Source organism: Cydia strobilella, chromosome 8, assembly GCF_947568885.1.
Source record: "Cydia strobilella chromosome 8, ilCydStro3.1, whole genome shotgun sequence".
Classification (NCBI taxonomy): domain Eukaryota; kingdom Metazoa; phylum Arthropoda; class Insecta; order Lepidoptera; family Tortricidae; genus Cydia; species Cydia strobilella.
In genome coordinates, this window is record NC_086048.1 from 13,718,043 (window position 1) to 13,727,994 (window position 9,952).

The 9,952-nt window shown below is 37.1% G+C and overlaps 1 protein-coding gene across 1 annotated transcript; it reads right to left on the minus strand.

Moving 5' to 3' along the window:
* Positions 1–1,167: 1,167 nt before the first annotated feature.
* Positions 1,168–7,702, minus strand: LOC134743763 (allantoicase-like). The gene is made up of 8 exons (XM_063677410.1): positions 7,549–7,702; positions 4,775–4,973; positions 4,502–4,582; positions 4,232–4,392; positions 3,720–3,876; positions 3,287–3,433; positions 1,857–2,035; positions 1,168–1,381 (listed from the first exon to the last, which is right to left on the minus strand). The coding sequence occupies exons 1-8, from the start codon at positions 7,603–7,605 to the stop codon at positions 1,247–1,249; spliced, it is 1,116 nt and encodes a 371-aa protein (XP_063533480.1). The 5' UTR covers positions 7,606–7,702; the 3' UTR covers positions 1,168–1,246.
* Positions 7,703–9,952: the final 2,250 nt, after the last annotated feature.

Consider the following 9,952-nt stretch of genomic DNA (forward strand, 5'->3'; position numbering starts at 1 on the left):
AGCTAGCTAATTGTTCACGCAAATGCTTACGAAATATCCGATAATAATATCAGTAATATCCGATGATAAATCTTAACCCGAAATACGCCATTTCAAAGGCTTAATAAAGCCTTATAGGCCAATTTTTCAACCAAAAACGTCACTTTTGACATTGACAGTGATCTGTCTGTGTATGATATTGATGTATCATATCGGAAACAGATCTAACAACTAAAACTCGAATTGGCCTGTCAAGGCGAAACCATTACCAATGTAAATATACCCTTTCACGTCAATGTGTTCCCCTGACAATCGTTGCCATTTTGAATGATGCATCAAACAAGATCAGTACACTTTCGAGATGATTGGCACTTCGTAAGGAGGAGGTTTCTGGTAACATCGTTGATGTTACCTCGTTACCTGGCTCCTCTTAAGACGGTGTGGTAGGTACTGCCGCGAATAGTTATGCTCTATTTATGTAACAAAGCATTAGTGTATGTCGCGCCTGCATCACAGCGTTGATGAAGTAAAATTTTATTTAATTGTATACTAGGTTATACGCTGAGAGTATTTCAGCGTCAATCATCGTCTACTGGCACTTACCTTTTAATTATGGTCGTGCTGGCCGTTTCTTAAATAACTTTTTTTAGTTATGCTAAAGGTAAACATTTAAACTAGATAATTAAGATATAATACATTATTTAATAAAATAATACTTGAAATTTAACAATAAGTACATTAAATTACGTTAGGTATAATACAAGGAACTTTGTACCATGTTCAATTGTTATTACGTATTAACAATTAACAAGTTTCAATAATAATAAAAAAACACACAGTACGTACTTTTAGAAAACTTAACATAAAATATACACGCAAACATTAACTTAAATTATGTGAGAAGCAAGTGACCCGCTTCCAGTATTTTTTAGAATATACACATTACCTCTTATATACATACATTAAATAAATTAAGAATTTTGTTGTTATTTTTATGAAAACGGCGTTCAAACAATTATTAAATACTAAAAAGTTTGACCACGCAATGTTGAATAAATTTAAGTATTGAATTCAGAACAAATCGTATTATTTTTTGAAAAAGCACAGAAAAAACGCTTCTTTATCGTTAGCTACCTACTGTATGTTATTATTATTTCTAAAGAAAAGAAGCGGATAATAATTTAGAATCTAAGATAGACAGTAGGTAGGTTAGGCTGCATTGTAAAATTATGCACAAGGAAAAGTTATCACAATGAATTTTCCTAAATTAAACTATTATCGTATTGTCGACGAATCCAAAGGCGCGTACCCTGCTGATGCCGCCATCAGGCGCCATGGTTACCCTGACGTGCGTCACCAGGTCCGACTCACAGTTGTACCAGTGATCACTGTGTGCTGAGAGCTGCAAACAAAATTGGATTTTATAGTCTGTTTCTTTAGGTATAATGTAAGAATTGAATTACTATCGTATTGTATTTGTAAACATATTTCGAGCCATATGCACTATATGCAGGTGTTGCATGCACTATTATTATTATTAAACCAATTATTTCAGGCAAAGCCCATAAAAGTGTTAGTATTAGGTACATGTACAAAGCATAACTTACAAAACTATTGTTAATAATTGTTAAGTAATACAGAACTAAGTTAAAAACACAGACACAACCGGATGAGCACAAAGATACTTAAATGTAAGTGTTTCTTTGCTTTGGTTTGGTGGTTTACTATATGCACTAGCAATTGGTGAGCCTATCGTTAAACTGTGTTTTGTGAATTAAATATTAGGAAATGCGGCTCGCATTTTATGCTAGTTAGATGTACGGATATGGCAAAATTTTCATCCCTAGGCTGTCGTTAAGTAATTTGTAGAAACTCACCTTGCTTGGTCTTAGGATGTTATTCCACTGTGGCCTCGATTCAGGCATCCAATCGCGGTTTAAGAAGGCGCCCTCTATCTTGACAGAATCGGGAAAGTTGCCTTTGAAGTGCGCAGTATCCACACACAGTTCTTTTATCCTTCCCGGGAAACCCAACTTGAAGACGGCCCATTCTTCTCCTAAAATAAAGTAGCCAATTAAAAAAAAAAACGCTAACCTAAACGATTGTTGATTGAGAGGTGCTTTTAGTATGACTGAGTAATGGAACTCAAATATTAGGCCGCTCGCCCACGGCGACTTTTTGTAGCGATGCTGTAGCGCGTTCGCATAGATACAGTCGCGATGCGGTCGCTAGCTGTGTGCCCTCGCCCACATAACACGATTCAGTCGCGATGCAAACGCGATACCGTCGCGCTTCTGTCTCGATGCTAATGCGATACCGTCGCGCTTCAGTCACGATGCAAACGCGATTCAGTAACTGTATCGATACAAACACAGTCGCACGTTTGCATCGATATAGTCGCGATGTTGTAGCGCGTTAGTAGCGTATCGTCATCGCTTTTGTGGCGCATTGCACGACTAACGCGCGTTAGTAGCGATGCTGTAGCGAGTTGGCATCGCTTCTGTAGCGCGTTGCAAATGCGACTAACACGCGTTAGTAGCGTATCGGCATTGTTTTTGTAGCGCGTTGCACGACTAACGCGCGTTAGTAGCGATGCTGTAGCGCGTTAGTAGCGATGCTGTAGCGCGTTGGCATCGCTTCTGTAGCGCATCGAAAAAGTCGCCGTGGACGAGCGGCCTAAGAGTGAGCCTATTAAATAAGATCAAGGTTGGCAAACTAAATATTTATTTATTTTTTTATTTTAAAGTTTATTGCACAATATAACAAATAAAGTACAAATGGCGGACTTAATGCCTAAAGGCATTCTCTACCAGTCAACCACCAAATATTTGTTTATTTAACTTTGAAAATAACTAGATTGCGATTATGTACGTATGTAGTTTCCTTATTTTAAAACAGTCACTAGGTATTAGTAAATAGCACGAAATATTCAGTCACTCTTTGCTAAAGAATGCCGAGTATCTCTATGTTAATGGTCGTGAAAAGAAGGCTGATTGCCATAGGGCCCACCGTTACAAATAGTCATCATCATCATCATCATGTCAGCCGATAGACGTCCACTGCTGGACATAGGCCTCCCCCAAGGCTCGCGCCTCCGACCGATCCTGTGGAGCTCGCAACCACCGAATCCCCGCGACCTTCACCAGGTCGTCGCTCCATCTTGTTGGAGGCCTACCGGCAGTTCGTCTTCCGGTACGCGGACGCCACTCCAGAACCTTCCGGCCCCACCGGCCATCAGTTCTGCGAGCAATGTGCCCCGCCCACTGCCACTTAAGGTAGTCACAAATATTATGAGTATATAATTTACCAGGTACTTTGAGCGTGCCATCCTCGTTAGCCTCGATAACCTCCGGTCGGTCGAGTCTCCTGGCCGTCTCCCACCCGTCGGACATGCACTTGCTCTTACAGGGCTTGATCATGTTGCGCGGGTGGCCGTAGTGAGCGTTCGAGTACCCTGAAATAGGTTTTAGTATGACTAGTGTTTCGGTTAAGCTTTGGACTGATCAGATGGTAAAGAGGTTCTTTAATCTGTTAAATTACATGACCATTGGTAACATGCTTATTTTAAATAGTGTTCCTGAACAGTAGTCTACTGGTCGAAACTACAAAATTTATCAACTCAAATCTCAAGTAAATATCGTACTTTATTTCGCATGAAGATATAATATTTATGGTTTATCGTTTCGGATGTTTTGATAATTTAAATCAATTTTCTATTACATTCTCAGATAAATCTTTACCTTGGCATGTTGAGCCGTTTAGCAAGGACAGCAAATCCACCATGTGATGAGGCAGCGGCCTCTCGGCCCTTGCTTCACCGTATACTCTGAGTCGCGCAATGCCACCATCAGGGAATATGTTTACGCGGACATGTGTGTATGCCTCGTCACTTAGTATCTATAATGTAAGAAGATGATTTCTAATATATTTCAGCCTGGCAGAAAACACTACCTATAAAACAAAAATCTATATTTCATTTCACATGAATCATTCTACCTACCAAACCTAAAAAGAAATCAGCAGGAAAAGGCATTCATTGACCGAGTTTAATCGGGATAAAAGCAGTTTTAAGGTAATCTTTGCCTGTTGAGGTTAAATCCCTTAATCTAATAAAACATTGTTTAGTCTTGTGTACACTAAGACTTTAAAAAACGTTGTGCTTGAAAATTTGATATAATTCTCCACAAAAATTCACTAGGTATATTTATTTTGTTTGGTTTACTTTAGGTACAATTTCAGTCAGATCACTTACCTTTTGATAATTCAGTCTGGTCTCTTCGTAGCCTGGTCTCAGAGGAGTTATAGGCACGATCTCATTCCACTTGTTGGTCCCAAGCCTCTCTACAGCTTCCACTTCATTCTCTGTACACGCTGTGCCCATACAGGCATTTCTTTCCGGTAGCATTGATTCTTCTGTAATGAACATTACAATTTGTGAAGACTTACAACGATGATATTACAACAACTATTGTGCTACAATTAAATTGAATAATTAAAGAATAGAAAAATAAATTAAACATACCTGCAGGCGTTAAACAGGCGGCTTGTATCGAAAATTTTGGCGCGAAGTTTCCAGTGAAGTACGCCGTGTCGATAAGAAGACCTGTAAAAAAACCCCAAATGTAAGAAAAATTTAAGTCATGCCAATACCTTGTGATATGTATAAAAAAAGAGTAAATTGATACTATCTATCATTAAAAAAGGCAAGCGAGGAAGATTGAGAACAAATTACAGAAGAAATTCAGTCGTAAACGCCAATAAAATTAAGGACAGAGATGAAAAATTCGATACGTACCACGTATGACGCACTTGGTGCCAAGCTTCAGTATACACCAATCATGGCCGGCCACGCGCTTGCGTCTGGTCTCCCAGCCGTCCATCCACTTGCCGTACTCGGTGTACTTGTCAGAGAGCCAAAGAGGATCGCTGTCTGCAAGCATATTCTCGCATGTCGCAAAGAAGTCATCAGTCGCGAACGTTACCTTGCCACCAGCCTGTAAAAAGGATGTAACATGACGTAAGTATAAAAGTAGCAAACAACTAGGTAAAGGTAAATTTGTTTATCTCTTTTATATGCCTTTACCTGGTAATCATACCGTAAATAACAATGTGAACAATTCTAGTACAAATGCTTTCAAAGAAATCTTGGTTTACGCTCCATTGGCACATGTTATGATATCTTTGCGGATATTTTCTTGGAAATATCTCAACATATTATTGTATGAGGAAAATATCATTTTTCCATGAGAAAGGACCTAAAATACAAAAATAGTCACAACAAGCAAGCAAGTAAGTAAGTAAATATTCTTTAATGCATTAATAATTATACATTTTAGATAAGTACATGTAAAACTACAAAGAAATTTTATAGGAAAATAGAATCCGGTAACAACAGCAAGGTGAAAAAAAACCTTAACACTTATGCAGAATTCTTTTCACTCTTAGAGAAAATACTTTTTAGTTTATTGTGCCATTGTCAAACGTCAAATGGCCGTACAGTTTTTTTACAGGTGAATAATTGCAGCAGTGAAAAGAGATCCTAAAATGGTTCAAAACATCAAATAAGAGAACAAGTTATTATTAACTGTCAAGTGGTCAAAAAGCAGGAATAGCAAAGTTATTAATCGCTGCCAGGCTTAACGTTTCCCATTTTTACTCTGCCCGCCCCGGGCTCCGTAAGCCGATTCAGCGGCATGATTGACGTAATCTGCCCATCTGGCCTACCTCACTATTTCGATCTGAATACACAGATAGTTATTAGAAACAAAATATCGACCAAAGGAGAATCCAGTTGATTGGTATCGAATTGAAAGGAAACTCCGGTATTATCTCGAGAATCATATTAGCATTAAAATGAGGGGCGGATTGTTTTAAATAGGTATGAGTCTTTGTTTGTTTTTATTTTAGGTTACCTACTTGTTTCTTGTATCTGTAAAGGAATAGGTAAAAAAAGCTATAACTCACTCGTGAGTTATGGCTTATTTTTTAATTATGTCACTAATTCGTACGAACCAGGTAGGTATAAATGAGTTTTACTTTGAAAATACTGACGTTTATAAATTATTATTTTTTGTATATGCTTAAAAATATTTAATTTGATAAATTTAATAGCCGTTTCAAATAATTTTACACAATTTTCAATTGTGGCTGAATGCCGATGAGTCTGTGCCTTCGATGGTTAAACTGAGGTTAAACTGCCAAAACATTTCAAAATGGCGGACGAATGTTTGAAATGTCACCGTGTTTAAGAATGATTTAGTTTTTTCTTCGATTCTTTGCAAGTGTGATGAAAAACATTGTGTGTAACTCCGGAAGTAAAAATATTGTTACTCGAGTATTGAATATATAGACTAGTACAATATTTCACTTACCCCCCACGTTGCACATTGTACTATTATAGGATACCTAGGTACCTTGCTTCGTCTCTAATGAGTTAGCATAATTATATATTTTTTAAGCTTCATTTCTTGGGTCTTGGGGTTTGGTGATAAAATTATTTTTCTCAAAAATGGACGGCTAGTTTATGGTTAGTCCAAAAAATTATAAAGTTAAAAACATTGCAGTCTCGATTTCATTATTGCTGAGTTCCAAACTTTTTAAAAGTTGAAGTGGCCATATGAAACGAAGGCCATATATATATCCATTTAACAGCCAAACAGATGATCAGTACTTATTATTATAATGTTAGTACCGCGACTATTTAGGTGTCTCAAACAGGTTGGCGTATTTTCAGCAGAAAAATACACTTCTATAATTAATAAAAAAAAGGCGGCAAAGCAAATCTTTTCTATTGTTTTTACTTTTTTCTGTGAAAATATATATATTATAACTTTGCTTATGTAAAATATTTCTATTATATTTATATTTCTTGCACCATATTTGAGAAAAGCACGATATATGAGATATGACTCGGCTGGAAGGTTACTTGCTGGCTTCGGATTCAATTAGCTACTTCCGATCCTCGAGAATAATGTACTATATATTATACATAAACATTTGACTGACCGGTTTTAAGACTACACAACATAATAAACTTTTCTTGTCACACCACATGCTCGACATTGCCCATGTTGATTTTTAATGTCTCGCAAAAGGTGAGAAAAGTAGAGTATTCTCCTTTGGGATAAAACTGTTTTCGTCTTAAGCGAGCTTGAATCCCTCACTGCACTCGTCAGGACTCCGTTTTAATTATAACTCGTAACACCCTCGCTACGCTCGGGAGTTAAGTCTGGAGTTCCTCATTTACTCAGGATTCAATATCGCGCCCGTGACATAAAGCAATGCTTTATCCCGTCGGTATATACATATACTACTATTAATTGACTTAAATGTTTTATCTGACCATCGCTTAAAAAAGAGATTTGTCGAGCTTACACCAAAAATCAAAATAAGTTATTATAATAAAACCAAACATCAATGTTTCTGGAACCTGGGATTTCAAAAAAGCTATGTAGTTCACATCAAAATTTTTACCATAAGAATGCATGCTCGAAGAGGGCCTTTTCACAGCTGGTACGGGTTATGTTAATTGTAACTACAAGTTTCTACCTATAATAAAATAAAACTTACGCCAACACTGGCGAACTCGCTAAGCTCCGTAAACGCAGGCGCTTTCTTCTCAATCATTTTCACACTTTTCGTTTCGATTTCTACAGGCAGCTGGCCTCCGGATGCCTCGGGAGATTGAATGACTGGGAGCCGAGCGTGCTCCACTTATATAGCTGTTAACACACTGATGATAACAATAACAAAACAAATTACTTTATCACAACGCTTAGTGTAAGGCCTGAGTGGATGCTCGAAGCGGAGCGTTCGGCGGGGCGTGCAGCGTGGCGTTGTAAGTGATTTGAGCAGAGTGCACTAAGGCCGCTCCGATAAGTTTGCATTTGTTTAACATGCACGCCGCACGCCCCGCCCAACTCGAGCGTCCACTCAAGCCTTACACATAGGTCGCTCGACTGATAGTTTATTCCTTCACATCAACAGTCATATTTTTGTAGTCCATTTGAATGTTCCACGGGGACGGCACCCTTTTTGGTTTCTTACAACCAGGGGCACAACGATGCTTACCTATTATGTACCTACAGTATGAGTAGGTACATCTAACATCCCACTCTAACGCATGACACGTTCTCTTTTTGTCTTACACGGTAGGTATAAATACAAATGCTTTTGTTATTGTTTCTTTTTGGCTCTTGTAATAAATACTAAAGAGTAGACATTTGGTGGCGTGCTCGGAGCCGAAGCCAACACGTAGAGTCCCTTCTGACACTTTAATGAAATGGATGCCCTTGTTCGTGTCATGGGACGCACGTAGAGGCAGCACCTGCCAGGGTGTAAGGACTATTGGAAGCTGATGGAATCTATAATGAACTAGGTTATTAGGTGAAAGCGATGGACTAAATACTGAGCTATGGGATAAAAAACCGGACGCGTGCCTAATAAAACGGTATGAATGAATGAATGTTTATTTGTATCAAACAAGCGTATATATGCAAATTTATATCCAGCAGACGGTGCCTCGCCCTCATAAGATGGGCCTCCACTAAAAGCGACAGCTAGGATGGCTCAAGGGCAACACCGGTGTGAGCGGCTCAGGGGTGTCGAGAGGTGTGCGCCGCTTTCTACCCAGTGGCTTTAACAGCCACTGTACCAACTTATGAGTATTATTATTAAATTGCTAAATAAAACATTTAACAATAACAAATTAATGGTTTAATTTAATATACAGTAGTCTGAATTTAAATTAACTATGCCTAATTGAAATGTCTTTATAAAGTTAGTTTTCATTTCATTAATATTCTACAACATTACTACATCTCGTTGGCATTTAATTTTTTTATTAATACTAATATAACTTGATGTTTTCAGATTAAACCAAAAACATTTGTAGTACAATAGAAGGTAAGGTACTTTTGAAAGTCTGTCGGCAAAATTTACGAAAAATAAAGTTAATAATTCAGAAACTTTTAAATATTGCTTTTGCTGATTACAAATACAAAACGTTTATTTGTATTGATTGTACTGTATTGTATAAGATTAAACGTTTAAAATTAATCGTACTCAATATTTTCCTCGTTAATAAAAACTATAACTATAACAGTCAACAATAGCCACCGCAAACCGTATAAATATATCAGCAAAATCGGCCAGCCGTGGTTTGAACAAAAAATACAAAGGATTTGATTTGTGTGCAAAATAGTGGAATGTTTTTAAATCTAAAAATAAGTAACACGCTAGGCGATTGAATTATAGAAGAATCTGGAAATAGTTTGTTCGATGTCTGAAAAGGTTAATAGAAGCAAAAACTAACAGAACCATTTATTCGATATTGTGAATTCATTTATTTTTTTGCGCTGATCCAAGCATTGTAAAAGAATAGAATAGATTAGAATAGAAATAATTTATAAAAGCTAGAGCAGAGCTATAGATTAAATTGTAGGTAAAGTAAAATCGGATGTTTACAAATCAAGATGGATAGTTTAATTGTGTAAATACACGATTAATGATATTGCCTATTTTTCCGTTTCGTTTTTTGGAAAATATTCAAAATGGTACTAATCGGCATAAGGACTTAAGTGCCAGTAGGGTCTATAGAATAGAATAAAATTTTATTCGTAAGCACAAAAAAAAAGACATTAATTGATATAAAAGAAAACATAGAATAAGAATTTAAAATGCCACAAAATGGTCTCATCTCAGCATGCTGCACTTCGCACCATTGTGAGCTCGCGGTGATAATGACTCAACGAAGTATTGTTTATTTTCATACTTTTTGAGCTTATGAAGCTTATCGCGAGGTCTACAGCTCACAGAGCCATTTGATTTGTTCCCAAAGTGTGTCTCTAAATACAGTAGAATCCGCTTATAATGACATCAATGCGGGAAGTGACAAACGCGTCATACTAAGCGGATGTCATAATAAAGCATAGTTTATTAACTTCTTATTTTTGTTAATTTTTCCAAATTAATC

Coding starts and splice junctions, on each gene's coding strand:
- LOC134743763 (XM_063677410.1), bottom strand. CDS start 7,605: ATGATTGAGAAGAAAGCGCCTGCGTTTACGGAGCTTAGCGAGTTCGCC. Junction 4,393..4,501: donor CGCCTGTTTAACGCCTGCAG/GTATGTTTAATT, acceptor TGTTCATTACAG/AAGAATCAATGCTACCGGAA. Junction 3,877..4,231: donor CCAGACTGAATTATCAAAAG/GTAAGTGATCTG, acceptor CTTACATTATAG/ATACTAAGTGACGAGGCATA.